This window comes from Numida meleagris, chromosome 2 (assembly GCF_002078875.1).
Source record: "Numida meleagris isolate 19003 breed g44 Domestic line chromosome 2, NumMel1.0, whole genome shotgun sequence".
Lineage (NCBI taxonomy): Eukaryota > Metazoa > Chordata > Aves > Galliformes > Numididae > Numida > Numida meleagris.
Window position 1 is genome coordinate 16,338,399 of NC_034410.1, and position 18,457 is coordinate 16,356,855.

At 38.0% G+C, this 18,457-nt stretch overlaps 1 protein-coding gene across 4 annotated transcripts in view; it reads left to right on the forward strand.

Annotated features, from left to right (window-relative positions):
- Nucleotides 1-18,457, forward strand: part of ARHGAP21 (Rho GTPase activating protein 21) — a 120,389-nt gene that overhangs the window by 41,737 nt on the left and 60,195 nt on the right. For all 4 annotated transcript variants that reach the window (XM_021388013.1, XM_021388012.1, XM_021388011.1 and 1 more), the window contains 2 exons: nucleotides 5,498-5,680; nucleotides 12,158-12,182. In XM_021388013.1, coding sequence (XP_021243688.1) covers nucleotides 5,498-5,680; nucleotides 12,158-12,182 — 208 coding nt within the window. The remainder of the gene's footprint in view (nucleotides 1-5,497; nucleotides 5,681-12,157; nucleotides 12,183-18,457) is intronic.

Here is an 18,457-nt window from a genome sequence, read left to right on the forward strand (position 1 = left end):
GACACTAGAAATGTCACCTCACTGGGTCGAGACCTTTTCAGCATGTGATTGTAGAGCTTGGGATTTTGCTTGAAGAGCAGCAAGAGCTTTCAGCCTACGTGTACATCACCATCATGGCCACTCCACGTGTGTTGACCACTAGACTTTTATCAGAGTAATGGTAGTTCAGTGGAGTGCTCCGTGAAGTTGCCCACTGTGTTAATATATGTATTAAGTCATAAGTAGTATCACCACTTTTGAGGTGATGCAAGATAAAACACTATGTGGCTTTCCTTTTGGATGCTGGCTGTACTTAGCTATACTGCAAATGAGGATGGAGATAATCTAAAAAAAAAAAAAAAAATTGCATAATCTTTGTTAAACGTTTGTCTTGAGATGTTTTAAGAACACCCAGAGGCAGTGTATTTTGGGAGTTACGTTCGTTTCCTGTCATATTGCAGGACCATGGAACCACGTATTCTCTAGTGGATTGAGTTTTCACTCTGTCCAAAATCACTTCGGTGCAGGAGTCCAGGTGACAGAAGGTGATGATAGAAGGTAAAGGGGACATTCTGTCCTATGAGCAAGATGAAGTTCTGTGATTCATCATTTTTGGTCACATAGATGTACCAGAAAAGTAGAACTTTTTTTTTGGTGGATATCTTCATTATTTCTTTGTTTGACTTTTTGTCAGCTTCTAACAAAGCAATCTGAAGTTCTGTGTGGTTGAGACTAAAAGGGTCAGTGGTTTATTCTAACTTTATTTGAAAATTGTCGGTGGAACAGTCTGATTGTTAAAGAAAAACCTGACTGGCAGCGAGACCTGCCATTATTACGTGGATAACAAGATCCTCTTCCCATATAGGCATTTTTGTGTTCTGTGTTCTTAGCCAGAAATGACCTTTTTTTCCCCTGTTATCTTTTTAAAGAATCTTATACTTTAAGTGACAGAAAGGTAGGAAAGCTTTTTATTCTTTGAAACTGTAGGTTTAGCAGGGTAGTTGGCTAAGTAATAGCTACTTGGTTAGAAAAATAGGGAAATAAATGACCTGATAGAAGAAATGCCACCATAAGCAAGCCGAGCATTTATTGTAGCATTTGGAATATCCTGTTACTGTCTCAGGCTAATTGTGGGAGTAATAATGATGCGCAAGATCCTTTAGGGTTCTGTTTTATGTCAAATCAATAGTTTTTAAAAACCATTTGATGGCAGTTAAATCAGGAAAAATCAGGTGACATCAACCAATTTTTCTGTTTGATATATGCACATTGTGCTAAACTGCTGTTCGAGATAGCGTGTTTCTTGGTGGACTAGCTGAAAGTTGAATAATGCTAAATCCTGAAGCAGGAGATAGACTATGCTTATTGAGCTACTGATGGGCGAGCCCACAAGTCAGTCTAGTCTATTTGTTGTTTTTTGTTAAATTTAGGCTCCAGAAAATATAGTTTAGGCAACACTGTAAGTCTGTTATTTATGTGATTTGTAAATTGTCCTGTATGAGTAAAGAAAAATGCTAAAACCTAATGTGTAGAGCAAAAGACTGAGGGCTGCAAGCATTTTAGACAGGATGGGCAGGGTAAGAGGGGCATGGAGTGGCCCTCTGTGTTAAGAAGTGGATAGATTGTGAAGAGTTGCCTCTAAAAAGCAGCAATGACCACATGGAGAGCTTGAGGCTTAACGTTAGGGACCAGACCGATAAAGGACATCTGGTGGTCAGTCTGCTGCAGGCCACCTGATGAAGGGAAGCCTGTTGATGATAAAGAATCTCAACTTTAAATTGATTTTTATATTTTCTACAAGTATTGATAGTGCAAGGTATAGTGAACACAATACATAATTATTATTCATCTATGAAGATAGTATTCAGAACTCAGAGCACATCTGTTTAGACATCTAAGAAGACAACGGATAGTTTGTATTGCAATCACTTTTGACTGTCACCAGGCGGTTTTTAGCATGTTATTTATGTAGGTTTGTCAGTAATTGTTCAGAAGCTGGAAAACGAGAGGTCTTTGGAGCCATGCTGATGGGACGTGTTTGCCTTTTTTTTTTTTTTGACTGCTAAAATGCAAAATTATTGTTTTGGTATTACTTCTATTTGAACATAGTATTATTTAGAAACATTGGTGCTATTTAGTGCATGTATGTAGTTCTGTAGACTGTGATAAGCTCCTGGTGATTCATGTACTACTTCAAGGTACCAGATTTTTCATTGATGCTTTTTATTGCTCAGAAAAACAGGGTTCAATACAATATTCAAAGCAAAATACGTGTTTTGCTGTGACTTAAGCATCTGCTGTATGTCCTTGTAATTGCATATAACAGGAAATTATGTTTTGAGATACTTGGTGTAAAAACCTCATATGAAGCATTCCTGAGGGAAATGACGCTTGAATCATTTTTAGTAGCCTGGGATTCTTCAGTCCTTGAACTCAATTGTATGCATTCTGACATTCATGTTGAGCATTGAATTTATAGAGACTTTTTTTTTTAGAGTGTTTTACTGACTCAAACATCTAGACCTCCAGTAAGGAGTACAGCAAAGTAATCCCTGGTTTGTTAGATTTTATGTGACATGAAAATAAAGCATTCATTTTTTTCATTCTCTTGAAATGCACGAGTCTACTGTTAAAGACAAATCACCTTAAGGATATCAGATGCTTACATATTTGTAACTGGATTGCTATCATTTTTGGATCACAAGAGATACCACATAGGATCTCTGCTTCCAATAACATTCTTGTCTATGCTAAACATCATCTGTTTCTTGCTTGCTGTCTTGAATCCTCGCTTTGTTTGTATTTTTGAAAACTTTTTTGTTCCTTTTTGAAGCCTTCTCTGGCGAGAGATATTTCGGGTGGGTGTGCTGTAGTTGGACACTTCACAGGGTCACTCAACAGATGTTGACTCTTTTCTTTGTAATTCAGATCGCTTTTCGTTTGTATAGGGGCTCAAAGTTGCTGTTACCAACCACATCTCGCATTTATTATTAATACTGGCCTTTTCTGATGCGCTGCTGGCAGACCTTGCAGGGGCCAAGGACAGCATGAGGATAACTCTTCAACTTCTGGCGTGCTCTGTCAGGAAATAATGATTTGCCTGTGGAACGCTGTTGTTCATGAATGGCTGTTAGTTCAGCAACTGTTACGAGTGGTAAAAGTTTACCTGAAGTTACAGCAAAATTAGAGCTTCTTTTCCCACCTCAGTCAAATACTGCATCTCCTGCTCCTCAGACCTAGGGAAGTTTGGCTGTATTTTGATCTCAGGTCACTGTGCGTCTGCACGATCAGATCAGTTATACATACTAAAACTATATTTAGGCTAATTAAGGAGGCTTTTGTCAAGGGAGGGGGAGTAAAGTGCATTTTATACTTGCTTTTCAGGTTGCTGTTTAGATAGCTACAGTGATAGATACTTGTTTGTTAAAGTTTTTTGTTCTTGTGATACCTGAAGTTGTTTGATTTTCAAAACTTCAGAGATTACCTGTAAAAACCTGAGAGGACAAAAAAAGGTTGCAGGGAATATTAAATGGGTGGACTGTAGTCTGTCACTTAGCAAAGGAAGTTGCTGTCAAATGTTGAGGCCAGTGATACATTTTTATTATGAACTACTTGTTATGCCATTTTAATAGGATCAAAATAATCATTCTCAGTGGCACTTTTTCTGCTCATGTAGTGAGAATGGAAGACTGAGAAGGTACATTCATTTGTGCAGAAATGAAAAAATACTGTCATGTTGAAAGGCTGAACAGAGGGGTGGGGAAACACCGCAGCACCACCCTCACAGTCACGCTAGAAGATTGTGTCACTTTTAACCTGATCTTTGCATTGCTTGAACTTTAAACTAAAGCCCATCTTGGCAGTTCCAGTTCTCACTAATTTCTCATTCATTAGTCATCTAATTGCGCAGTCTTGTTTTCACACTACTACTTTGAAGCATGGATGAAGGTGATTGACATGGACAGGCTGAGCAGGGATTGAGCTCTTCATATTTACTGTTGTTTTCCAAAACCTGCCAATGGTCCCTCTGGGATGTTCAGAGGAGCAGAGTCCCCTGGGGCCAGCTCACTGCTTCTGAGCAGCACAAGTCCAGTATCTGGGTCCATGAGCAGCCCCGTCTCCTGCCTTGCCTGCAGCACCAAGGGCCTTCTCCATTTGTATCTTTTTCTTCTCTGAAGAATAGGGTGAGTGGAGGTAGGGGGCTGGTCTACAGGCAGCTGCCCAGTATTTCTTTGTCTTCCCCGGGGCACTTAATGAGATGTGGGTTTTCTGGGTTGTGTCCTTAGCATCTGTGTAGAAACACACTTTGTTTTACATAACAGAAAACAGAATTAAGTATCTCACCAAGCAGCTGCAAAAGCTTCCTCATAATACACGTTGCTGTCACTGTGGTGGAAGTTGAAATGCTTTGTATTCTGCTTAGATACTGATTGGAGTTGGCTGGGCCCACCTTACCAAGAAGTGCTGCATTTTCACATTGCAGCTGTAATGCTAAAGCAAAAGGGATTATTTTGGAGCAGCCTAGGAAGAAATCTGAGCAGAAAATTCTGCCACGTATCAGGCGGTTGCTGAGCCACAGCAGCAGAGCTGCAGAAGGACAAGAAGACTATTATTTCTGTTTGAATACCCTTTGAATAGGCTATAGGCTCTGGTATCTAAATTTGTTTCACGCATCGTTGAACTAGGATATTTAGAGGAGGGTCATAGGGTTCTTGCATACTTTCTTTGTATGTTTTCAGCCTTATTTGAATTGTTATGAATGATGTGGCACTCACTTTGAAAATTGAAGTGGAAGATTTCGTATAAAGCTGAGAATATTTTTTAAAATCCTGTATTTCATGAGTCACGGATTTATAAAATTATCCTTAAGAAAGAAACAAATGGTCTTGTTTCTGCAGAAGTGGGATTGTAGTACTAACAGCAATAGGAAATTAGACCTTACTTATGCATCTAGTGCTGGTATACTATATCAGAGAATGTAGCTAAGGGCGGAAAAAATAACAGGTGAAGTTAAAAATATTGAAGGATATCTCGCTAAAGAAGCCTAATAAATTTTGTACTTCTGTATCACTTGTTGTAAGTGAGGAGATGCTAGCTGAGAAAACCATGCCTGCATTTTAAGTCAGAAAAAGGGAGTTGTCTTTGTATGCTTGTGAGCCGTGTGTGGTCAGAAATGGAGTCTTAAAAGACAGAAAGAAAGGATCTGTATATTTATATCAAAGTAAACTAAAAAAGCAAATAAAAACAAGCTGCACGTGTTTCTTGAGGTTCAGTTTAACCTGCAATTGTTGATCATTGACTTTCTTCTAATATGTAACTTAAATTCTGTAAGTGATATGACCAGAGAGATAACACTGTAAGGATGCTGCTTTACAATTCACTTTTTTAAAGACAATATCAGTGATTATCTGGTTATTTTGAATGTGGGGGAGAAATTATATTCTCTAGTGCACAGTAATGCTTTAAAATATAACCACCTTGTGATTTACAACTACTATCTGTGTCTCTTTTATTTTAGGCATCAAAAAATAAAGATGGAAAAGAGCAAAGTGAAGCTATATCACCATCAGAGGAAGAAGAAGCTTTCTCCTGGCCTGGTCCAAAAACTGTTGTGTTAAGGAGGACATCTCAGGGTTTTGGCTTCACCTTAAGACACTTCATAGTTTACCCTCCAGAATCTGCAGTTCAGTTTTCTTTTAAAGTAAGTGAGTGTGTTGTTGTTGTTTTTTATTTTACTTAAAGCCTGTCTCATTCATCTGTACACTCTTTAGTGTGTACTTCAAGGCTGGGGCATGGGTTGTGGTTGTTTACCTCTTCAGAATTGAAGTCTATTTAAACCATTGTCCTAGGAGAATAGCCTGGAAAAAGTTTCTGAATATTCTAAAATTAATGGATGTTAGACTCTTTTTTCCTATATTTTGTTCTTCCTGCTGAAAAGAACAAGAATCTTGCAGTTCTTTTTAAGTCAAGAGACAAATCGATACCAGCCTACACTGAAGAAAATTTTTCTAGCTTAGTTAGAAATAGTATTAAAGTACTTTACAGTTTTTATTTAGAGAAAGTATTTTAAAATGTTAAGCAGCTAATTGGTCTGCCTTATTCAAGAGTGGTATGTATTCTCCTTCGTGACTGAACCGTTTGGAAATTGCTCTAGTGCCCGATGCTGGGAAGTCCATTTAATACTGATAAAGATTTGTGTATTGAGAAGGGTTTTTTTCTAGTGAGTTCAAATAAAATTGATTAGAAATTGCATAATCAATTACTTTAAAGTAATAATACACCCTACCTCTGAGTTTTCTTTCTGCTTTTGCAGCTAGGCAGAGGAATAGATTCATACCAAGATGAAGGAATGGTTATTGAAACTTCATGCTCTTCCTAGACAGCTGATTGATACGTGTCTCCACAAGAGTGTTTAGCTAATGTTGTCTTTTTTGCTTCAGTAGCTGTAAGATTTCTTTTGAATAAAAAAGTTTGCAGGGGAATATTAGTACCTTTTTTCCAGTTAACTTTAGCTACAGCAGGCAATAGCTGCATCAGGTCATACCAGAATTTCAGGTCTTCAACAGAGGTTACAGAGAGTCAGCCCAGACCAATCCCTAGTTGAAGTCTGATGTGAGAAAGGGGAAGAACAGTGGGGAAGTCTTAGCTAAACTGAAGAAATTATGTGCACTTGCTGGCATTTCCTGGAAAAAAAAAATGGAGCAAACCCTATTTACATTGTAGGTGAAAATAAATAGCATAAGCAGGATTCAGCTCCTTAATCATGAAGTGATGGGATATGTTTTCCCTTGAATTTCTCATAGATCTTCTCATACAATATTATTTTAACATGTAGAAGGAGTTGCACACAAGGAATGGCAAATGATATTGGAGGGTCAGAAGTTCTTCTCATTCATGTCTGATAGCTCCTGAAAGAGACCCAAACAGCGCATGCTTTGCCTGATACCTGTAAATCTCAAGATATGTCTTGAAGGAAGAATAAGGAGCTAGAGCTTCAAGAGAGCTCTTGGTACCCTTTTCCCCTCTGTTTCTTCTGTGATATGTCAGGATCTGAGTAATTCATTCTTTCTTATGTCTAGTTTTTGAAAAGAAAAATCATGAAATTGCTAGGTTGTTGTAGGTGTTCAGTTACCTATAAAGATAAGATTTGTTTGGACTGAGCTCTGGTAAGGGCTTCTGTAAGTTAACCTGAACCATTATATTCTGTTCATGTCCAGGTGATGGTAGAAGAGAGTAATATCTGCAGTTACTACTCCTGGGTCTTCATAAGGTGGCTTTTATAGATGCCTGTGTACTTGAGTTATGTGAAGAATGAAATTCACTTATTGTGCTTGATTCTAATATGAGGCAAATTTAATTTCTGTGCCATTCTTATTTGACCAAAGATCATGTTGGTTAGTGGCTAAATACAGTCTCTGTCATTAATTCTAAGCATAAGTATAGTTCCTCTCTCTTCACTGATCAAAAGTATACAGGTCTTGGTGGAAGGAAAGATGCTTCTTTTTGCTTTTTTTTGGTAATCTAACAGTGGTAACTATGATCTGGCTTTATGGCCGTCTTAAAATCTTGCAGTAACCTTGTCCCTTCTTCACATCAGATAATGTGTGCAGTTACCTCTGATGTATGTTAGAGGTTACAGCTGGAGGTTAAAGGTGCCACTGACTTGACAGCTGTTTTTCTCAATCCCCTACAAGTTTCATATTGTCAGAGTCCTTGTTATTGTTGGAAGTGTCAGCTTGATGCTGTCACTTTCCCTCTAGATCAGTGCAGAGGTCTTCGTTTACTTCAGGGATGGCTTTGCATTGTAGCTTAGATTTCTTTCAAGACAGTGTTGCTCTAGTACTTCTTAACCTTATTGCAATTCAATATAAACTGGTAGTGGCAGTAAAGAGAACTAAAAACTTATCTAAAAGAAGACTGTTGACATGGTCAGGTGAAGTTCTTTGGAGAGAATACGTAGGGGAAACACTGAGCACATCTAGGACAGAGCATAAGGCTTCTAGACTGCAGGGCATGCTAAGAGTGGGAATGGAAAGAAAAGCTTGCTACAGGCCAGAGAGGACTGCAACTTGGAAAGCCACTGGAGTGAATTTTCTTGGAAGCAAAGAACTCTCCTCAAAGGCTGTACTGAGTGGAGAAGAGTAGGTATTGCTTCATAAAAAAAATATATATATATTTTGCATAGATGTAGTTGAGGTGTTGGATTTTTGATTGAATTTAAGAAGTTCAGTGTTTTGGTTGGTAGTCTAGTAAAAAACTACGTTCATTTGAAGTCCTTTTACCTGTCCTTTGGAGCTTGCTACAAGAAAGAAGTCTTGGTAGATCTTTCTTGAAGCTGTTAGGGCTGACTAAGAGTCACAAAACACACTTATCGTTTAATATATTAGCACCTAGTAGCATCTGTCTTGAGTCACCTTCATTTCTTTGGGCAATGTACCTTCACATAGTAATTAACATAGAGTGGAAGCACATTCTACCTTTGCTTTTAAATAAGGGGAGAGCTGCCTAGGATCCTCTTGTTGTTGTTCAGCAAGTACAAAACACCAGTTAAAGTATTGAGTCACTTCTGTACAGACAGTAAGTCCAGCTTACTGTCAAGCACGTGAAATTCTAGCTACATGATCAGTACCATGGATGCCTCTAAATATTGCAAGAGGTTATTTTGTTTCAATGCTAGAAAGAAAAACAGAATAGTAGAAAAGCTTTGTTTTGAATGATATTGCTGATTTTTCCCAAAAGAAAGAATTGTTTAAAGCCTGAATAAAATAGATGAAGCTTTGTTAGCCAAGAGGTATTTAGAGTTTGAGTAGTAGATATTTCTGGACCTTAGACATACAAAACTGTAGCATCCCTTTTTCATAGACTTCCAGTGTCATCAGTGAGAAACTCCTGTTTCTGTCCTGACAGCTGGAGCCAGTGTTCTAAGCAGCACTGTCGGCCACCTGAGGTATGTGTGAATGTCACTTGTGTCCCATCTGAATAAGCAGGGTAAGAGTAAGAATAAAAGTTCATGCCTTGGTTCCAAGGTGACAGTGACCTGGATAACTGCATGTGAGAGGCTTCCTTAAAGCTTAGTTTTCTCCATTTACATTTCCATGTAACTGGAAAGGAGGTTTCACTTGCTGCCTGTAAAGTCATCGAACGTAACTGACTGTAATCAATTTAGGGCAGTATCTCCACATATTTTGATACTAAATACTCATATTCTATATTTCAGGTCATGGGTTACTTGCAACTGCAGACTCAGCTTTTGAGTTCTTTATTTTAATGTTTGGTGTATACATAATATAGGAGGTCCAGGTCAAATTCAAGTTACTATGCTAAGTTCTAGTGTACTTCTTATTAACCAGAAATTGAAATGACAAAAAATAAAGAAGGTGGGACTTAACAGTGAATTTGCTTCTGTAAATACGCTCCCATTTTGCCTATCTTCTACTCACAAAAAAGCAAAACTGCTTCTGATAGGTTGTTGGTGATACCAGGAGAAGTATCACAAGTGGGCCAGTAGTCACAGAAAGAGGAGTTGAACTTGCCCAGTGTGTGAAGTGGCTCTCTGGCTATGCAGAGCTGCTTAGGAAGCAGCTGCAGTCCAAGAGATGTTCTCCTTTCAGTAGCTGGCCCTTATATGAGCCCAGGGTGGCTCTACTCTGTGTCCCCTGCACAATTTGAGGCTATTTGCTCATGTCCTGTCACAGTTGTTATTACCTGGGAGAAGAGACCAATACCTAGCTCGCTTCAACCTCCTTTCAGGGAGCTGTAGAGAGTGATAAGGTCTCCTCTGAGCCTTCTCCTCTTCAGACTGAGCCATTCCAGTTCCCTCAGCCACTCTTCATAACACTTGTGCTCCAGACCTTTCATGTGCTCTGGTAGCTAAAGAGCTACCGGGGAGGGACAGCCTCCCTGGTAGGAAGGACAGTGTGAAAGATTATCTTGGAAATTGAGACTGCAGCTTAATAAATTTTATTTTGGCAAAAATACTTAGTTACACTTGTTGGGGGGCCACACGGCAAACAGTAAATGGGGAATAGCTCCACATTCAAGAATAACCCATGATCTAGACCAGGTTGAATGCTTCCAGGGAGGGGACCGTTCACAGCCTCACGGGGCAACCTGGTGAGACACTGGTACAGGTTGCCCTGTGAGGTTGTGAATGGACGTTTTTTTGTATGTTCATTCTCTAGATTGAGTCAGTCTGAGAAGCTGGTAAGTGATAAACTATGTCTTCACTGTTGGAGTGGAAGCTGCATATCATATTGTCTTGCAGTGTTTAAGAAGATAAACATAAGAGAGAAAGCTAATTTCCAAGCATTTGTGTTACAAAGTATTCCTTTTTTTTTTTTAAAGGCCTGAGTTCATTAGCTTGGTACAGTGAAAAACTAATGGTTTGCAGCTGTGTCTTTTAACAGACCTTTGTGTACCGAATGACAAACTGACAAAGCCAGTGCAGTGTTTCATACATGCTGGCAATTCTATGTTAGCTAACTTTCCACATGTGGAACAGTGGAACAGGGCAGGTAGCCTGCCCTGTGCACGGCCTATATTTTTATGAGCTCTAATATTCAAAGTCCTAAAGATGGCTTTTTTCTTGACAATTGGGTGGAAACTAAATACATGCAGGTGATAGACCTCAAGCAGTTCTTTGCTGTTGTTCTGTTAGGTGATCCTACATAGTTGAAAACAATCTGACTGTCACAGATGTTCAAGGGCTATAATGATAAATTTTAGCAGTGTTTGTCTAATAGCATGCTTTTTTTTTTTAACCTAAGTAGAGAGCAGACAAGACCGCTCAACTTAAGGAGATACTGATAATGATAATCATCAGTCATTGCTCTTAAAAAGCCAAATCAGTACCAGAATTCTGTTAACTCCTTTCTTTTTTAAAATTTATTTTACTTATGTATTTATTTCGTAGTTATCTTTCTTTTAAGGCTCCAGCATATACCCTGATAACTTCTATACCGTTGCAGTGTGTTGAGATGCAGACTGTACTTAACTTCTGTGTGTCAGGAAAGAAATAATTGCACCTAGGAAAGACAACTGTCTCACTCTGCAGTACAGTACTCGTATGTAGATCTATCTTTCATGAAGTCTTCCTCTCTGGAATAGTATGCTCAGATCAATGTTCAATCACTTTGAGAATATTTAATATGAAAAGGGTTGTAATTTGTCTTTAATACAAAAAGCCTAGAAATTTAAAATTGGTCCATTTAAACGTGGGAGAGAATGTACATGTGAAGATTATTTCTGTGATCATCACCTTGCTCTTTGTTTCCATCAGGATGAGGCTGATTTAAGTAGCAGAGGTGAAGTGAACTGTTAGAAATACTTTATAAATAGTATGTATTAGTTGGAGGACCTGTATTTAGTAGAAAAATGTATTATTCCATGAATTCACAGTTCAGAAAGAAAACACATTTCCTTATTTTAAACATTTCGGTTAGAAAATTTCAGTAGAATTTTGCTGAATAGGAAACTATCTAGGCTCTATCAAAAGTCTCATTCATATTAAAATACTAGCGAGAAAGTAACTGAAGTAATTATATGCTATTTTAAGCATGTCCTTCCCCATCAGTACATTCCAATTGTATGGCTTTTTTTTTAAAGGACTGTGGGTCATACATGGTAGTTAGGATTATAAAATACAGTGAGATGACCAGAAGGAGAGTTTTCAAAGTTTTTATTAAATAGAGTATGGGGTATGTATTTTTCCTCTAGCAGAAGTACTGAAGGCAAAACAATCTCGATATTTCAGATTTCACTAAGAATATTCAGAGCTTGCGTACAAAAAAAGAAGTGTTAGAAAGATGTCTTTCATACTGTTTGACTGTGTGGATGATAGCAGCATATGCTTGACTTCTGGGTGGAAACATACTTGCAACAACACTAGTGCAATGGCAGCGTTTTGGATATTTTTCTACATTTGTTTTCAGATAATGCCTTTCAAGTTGTTTCTTTGAGGATGTTTCATGAAACTGTTTAATTTTTCTATGTAAACAGGAATTACGCTGCAATTTCAGAATTAAAGCCTGAATACTGCAGTGTTGGCATGTTTGTGAAAAAGGATGAAATACTGAAATGCACAATTGAGGTTACAAGTACACTTCAAATTGCTTATAGATGCCTATGTATTTTTTCCATTTAGTGAATTTTTAATGTGCACTCTTTCCTTTTTCCATAGGATGAAGAGAATGGAAATAGACAAGGTATGTTTTGTTTTCATTCTTTCACAGATTGAATATGTTGAACGTTTTGTCTCCGGCTATGTAATACGCTTGAATAACTACCTAAGAGTTTAAAATGTAAAATTATTAAGTACCATCCTTAGTGAATTTCATGACAACAGAACAAAGGGAAGAAAATTTATTTTAGCTGCACCTTTTTAGCTTACGTATTTGCTACACTTTACTACTGTTTACAGTGTACTGCCATACACACTGTTTCACTGGCGCTGCTCGTACCATTTTGTGATATGTTTGACAAAAAGGCAGAAACACAGTTGTTGCCTTTTTACTGACAAAGTTTTTACACTCTTCTGCATTTAGATTTTACAGTTCATCTGTGCGAAGTACTATAAAGAGGTTGGGTGCGGTATCTGTGTTTATGTAGATGCACTGTAGAGCACTTTTTTAATGCATCAGAGAGTAGCTGGTACGAAATCTGATTTCCATTGAGACTCACTCTGATAGAATCAACACAAGTATATGAGCCTAGTGTTAATACTGGTGATAAAGAAAAACAAACATCCACATGTGGTGTACAACCCTTTAAGAAATAATATAAGACTTAGCAGCCTAGTAATGCTATCTTTGGTATTTAATAGTACTGATTTAATTTATTTAATCATTTTCAGTGGTTTGTCATTTTCATGTACGTTCTGAAATCCATTAAATATTTTTCAGAGATGTTGGATAAAATTTGTGAATAAGACTGTCTTGTGTTTTATTAGGAGGGATGGAAAAATAACATTTCTAGGTTATGTCTGTCAGTTCCTCTCCATTTTCATAGCTTTCTCCATTTCACATTGCTTTTGTCTGCTTTCTTTTTAAAAATTCACTAATTATTTTCACAAAGTAGAACTGCGTCTCAGTCTCACCTAATTAAAATTTTTCTTCAGCATTTAGCTGTTCCCACATTCATGCCTTTTTTTTTTTTGCTGGCGTATTTTTGTTTCATTACAGGGATAACAAATGTTATGATGAGTTAGGAAATTAGTTTTTCAGGTGGGGACCTCAGTCCTACATCCCATTTTTACAATTCTGTCACAATTATAAGGTATACAAAGGATGTAGGATTAAATGCAGTGCAAGTGTAATGTGCAGTGCTTTAGTTTGTACTTAATGTGGCATTCCAGTGCAGTTCTTTGAGGATAGGGCCGTTTAAACCTGGATACCTTTGATCAGAAACTGCACAGTGAATGCTGATTTTACTAGCGGGTTGCAATCTGCTTTATGTTGTAGCAGAGAACAGTACCTGGTTTCAGCTTACTCTTAAAAAATACCTCATTCAGTTCTAAAGTAGACATCTTGGAAGTTTGTTTCAGGCTTCTTTTGCAACTGTGATATATCGGAAGCATTCTGAGGAACAATTTAACTGAATTTTATTGTCTTGGGAACAATAATATGTTTGTGCATGTCATCCTTCTGGTCTTGCTCATTTGCGTTTACCACCATGTTAAGCAGTGAAGTCAGTCTCTTCCAATTCCTCATAATTCCGCTTCTGCCCCCTAAATTTGCCACCACTTTTATCCATTTTGACAAATGAAGAGGTAGATCCCTTTAGGAAGGGAATGCAGTCAGTCCTCTGTCAGATGAGCATGGAAATGTCAGTTGTGTTGTAGAGGAAGAAGTTCTGCAGTTTGTGTTCATAGTCATAGTTCTTGTCATAGAGGGGAGAGATGGATCAGCTAAAGATGCAACTGTGTCTGCTGCCTAAAATGTTCATCTGAGATCTGTTTTGTAGTAGAGGATTGGCAGTAAACAAGCATTTATGTGGTTTGTTTTGAGACCTGTGCAGGTGGAGCAAGATGGCTTTCTGGAAATCTTTGTGTAGCTACTTAAACTATGAATCATAGCACAGCTATTGCTTATTTATAGCTACTTAGTTCACTGTATGCCTTGAAATACGGATCAGAGGGCACGAAACAGGGAAGATAAGTATATTCACAATAACAGGAAGAAAAAGTTGAGCTTGCACTCTATTCGGAGGGAGAAGAAATGGCAGAGGCAGCAGGTATAGGTGTCCCTAGGACTTAACCTACCACGTGTGTGTAGTACACCTTAAAAAAATAATGAGGTGGGAAAAAAACATTAAGCTTTTTTTTTCCCAGACTTCAGTGTGACCTTGAACAGAGGGCTGTGGTTGTTAAACTGTTCCTGTTTACATTGCTGCAAGTTGTTCCTTTCCACAAAAGAGGAGAACAGTTAGCTTGTGAGGAGAAAATCAAGAGAACTATTTGTCTCATTTTCCATATTCACAAAGTCACGTTGATTTAGCAAAAGCAGGTATGCCAGAAATTCTCTGAAGGATTGTCGCAAGGCTGCTTAAAGCGATGAAGAATGGAAGAGAAGTGGAGCCGCTTTGGGGTTGCAAGGTGTGTGCTGTGCTGCCCCAGCGCTGGCGATTTCCCCAGCTCGGGGACGGGCCTAGTGCCTGGTGGGTGTGCGGAGGAGCCATCTAGTGGCTAATTTCATGCGTTTGCCTTCGAGCTTGGTTAGAAAACTTGTCTCTGTGAACCTGTGAATTAATTAACAGTGAAAATATCACAAACATTTTTCTTTTGAAGTCTGTAGGTGGTAATTCACTTGAGCTTTCCTCTATTGAAGACTAAGCTGAGGGCATTTGAGCTGTTCATTTTTGTGAAGTGATGTGTGCCAGTGCAAAATTGTCAGCTTTCTGGTATTGATTTTGAGTTAAAATTTCTAGTTGTCTGCTTTACACTTTTCACAGGTTAAACTTACCTTTAAAAGCTGAGTTGTTTTTTTTTTGTCAGCTTTCAGCATTTACACACTAGGTAGGTGAATGCAGAGAAAAGCTTTTCTCTTACTATTACCTCTTACTGAAAGCACTAAATTTTTCTTTTAAGATGCTGAATACCTAATTAAGGTAGAGGGCAGAAAATAAAAACATATACCAGCTTTAATGTATCAGTGAATTGGATATTTTCATATGGTTTTATGTTCTGGTATGGAATTTTCATGCAGCTTTTTAAAGCATATGTTCAGATCATGCCGCCGGCTTAATCTTGCTTTTAGTAAGCAGTAAGATTTCAGAGCATTTAGAGGAAAATTCAGAAGAGCTCTGAATGAGAAAAGACTTGGGAAGGAGATGAAGACTGAGGAAGATGGAGACTGAGTTGGCAAGCAAAGGGATCAGGACAATGTGGACAGGAGAAGACCTCATGGCCAACAGTCAGGACAGAAGGGGACCACCAAGTTTATGCACATAGATAAGGAAATGCCTTCAGGACAGAATGATGGAGAAAACTGAAACTTCTCTGAATGGCTCCTTGAAGTGCCTGTATACTAATACACACAGGAGGAGGAATTGAAACCCTGCATGTAGTTGCAGGGCTAGGATCTCATTAGGATCACAGAGACACAGCGGGATAGCTCACAGGAGTGAGCTGGAGTGCTGCCGTGGGATGTGCACAGGCAGCACCATGGGAAGAACATGCTGGATGATCAAGGTGACTGTTTCTGTGAGAGGGCAGAAGGGATGCATGGAGCATTGCATTGTGGTAGATGGATGGGAAGTCATTGGAGAGCTTACAAGTCAGGGTTTGCACACAGACCTACGCAGGCAACCTTTTGGGAGGATTTTATATACAGAGATATCTAAATATACTCAATAATAACATATATTATTTACATTTAATATACTACATCTAATGTAATATATTAAATATATATGTATATTAAAACAATAGCATTTTATAATAAATGTTTGCTTTGTCAACTTGTGGCATGTGGTGATGGAGGAAGCCATCTCCCTTTGAGCAATTTTATTGTTGCATTGATACAGTGAATGTCATCCTTCAAACACTCCTTGAAGCTGTAGTTGACAAAATACAAGTTTAGTGCATATTGAATGGCTATGATTTCTTGTACTTTTTTTTAATGTTTGTCATTGCTAAGTGTGTTGTAATAGCCTCTGAAATGAACTTCATCTTTAATACTAGAATTAAGCTATGTTATTACAATGCCTGGAAGTCTAGCAATCATTACAATCCAGTATCACATTTTTTTTAATATAGTGTTCTTATCTCCTGTTTTTTATGGAGGTATCTATAGCAACTGGCAGCTTCCCAGAAAAAAAAAAGAGAAGTGAATTAGGTATAATAAGTTTCAGTCTCCTTTTCTTTAGAGACTCTAATAAGTATGCACCTGCTAGTGAGACTTCAGACATCTGTTTTCACTGGCATTTTTAGATTGTTAAATAGTGATCACTAGACTTTTTTATTGTGTCTGACTTGGGTTTAAAATTTCTGTCCTTCAGTTTTCTAAGCTAAAAAAGTGCAATTTATTGCTTGAGCTCCGTCAGCTGTGTATTAGTCTGTTTTGATGTTTTGGGGAGAATGATGGAAAAAATGCAGGAAGGACTTTTTATTTCTAACTGCCACTTACGTAATACTTCATGTGGTTTTGATGTCTTATTTCTTTAAACAGAATGGTGATTTCGGTAATGTGGTTTGTGTCCTCCCAGGATTTAATTTAATCCCAAGGTTTCTAACATCATCGATTAAAGCTCAGTCTGTTGTGAAATAAATTGTGCTTGTGATGATGGGAACAGTGCAGATAAGGGACAGGATAAATGAATGTGAACACAAATATTTGGAAAGGTCAATAGATTGCTGGGATGATACAGTCTGAAGGTATAAGACAGTGGGATAGGAGTAAGAGGAAAAGAGGTGGATAACATGGTGAATGATGGTGCCAAATCGAGTTGTCCTTTTTTGTGCATCTTTAACTTATTTTTTACTGCTGAATGATGACAATGCTATCAGAAGGCTAGATTAGTTTTTGATGGAGGTGTGAGCTGGATGTACATGCCCACTTCTAGAACATTTAACAGTGGCCTTCCAATTTGTCACATGTATAAGGCTTCTCAGTGACTGCTAATGACTTCAAATAATCGTTGACTTTTAATAAAAATCCTAAGAGCTGTGTGAGTGTAATTTCCATGGATTATAGGGAGAGTCTATAGTTCACGACAGCTATTAATTGAATGGCTCTGCTTGCCACCTGGACACTGTCCTGGGCAACCAGGTGACCTCCAGAGGTCCCTTCCGGTGTCAGCTATGCCGTGGTATGTGTATATAGGAACTGAATTAATTTCTCTAGACTGTTTAACCGTACGTTAAATTTGTAACTTGAAAAGGTTTATTTTTAGATTTGAGGGAATTGGAAAAAATCATAGTGTTGGCAACTAATGTAGTGGGAAAATACTTTTTGAGAAAGCATGTATTTAAGGTGAAATTGTTAAGTTTTTCATGAAAATGCCAGATGACTCTCTCTCCTGGTCTCCTCTTGCTTGACAATGGAGTTAAGACTGGATTAGCCAAGTGGTTGAAGCTGAGAGTTGCCTAATCGAAATACCAGAGGTGTTTTGAATAATAACAGAACGTATTTTTCCTGAATCACGGAACTGAGTGCCAGGTGTTTCTAAGCTAAATGACTGAAGCGAACTATTTTTCTTGTTCTCCTCATTTAGAGGTTCATCTTTGGCAATATGTTTTGTTCGGTGTTTTTTTAGTTGAGTTACTTCATGCTTGACAGTGGGTGAAATTAAGATCTTATGGGGCTTGACTGAGACCTTTAGACTCCTTTTTTTGCAGTGGATTGCTAATGGAGAAATGCTTACTATGCGTGATTTTCAGTTTGCAGATTATAAAATCCAAAATTGTCTTCAGCTGCACTTCATTAAACGTACTCCTGACAGTTTTAATGATTCATATTTAATTAAATTAAATCTGTTAATAAATTCAAGTTCTGCTGTACCTTTCGCTATCTCTTTTTGAGTAGTTTGGGTTTTTTGATCATTTGGAAGCATTTGTCTTGCTGGTTGTGCATATTTCTCCTCCCATTGCCTGAAAATTGTCCCAAGACTCAGTACCTCTGCATTGTTGAACCATATGGAGTGCAAGTGCCTTGGATATCAAGAAGCATATTTGTAGATCTTCATGCTTGAGGGCGGGGTTCCCTTGCCCTTGAGTCGTATCTACATAAAAATCTGTCTTTGTAAGTAAGCTATTTCACAGAGGGAGTGATAATATATAGTATGGATCTCAGTCTCCTTAGCTATGTGCAGAATAGGGCCAGGAGTTGCTGCAGCTATCCTGGTAGGTGGACAGATGTTTGAGGGAATGATTTTCTGCTTTGTTTTGTTTTTTTAAATTATTTTTTAGATTTTTTTCTTCAAAAGATACTCCGCATAATGTTAAGAAAACCCTGTTTTTTATTCATTTCCTGTGTTACGAGGT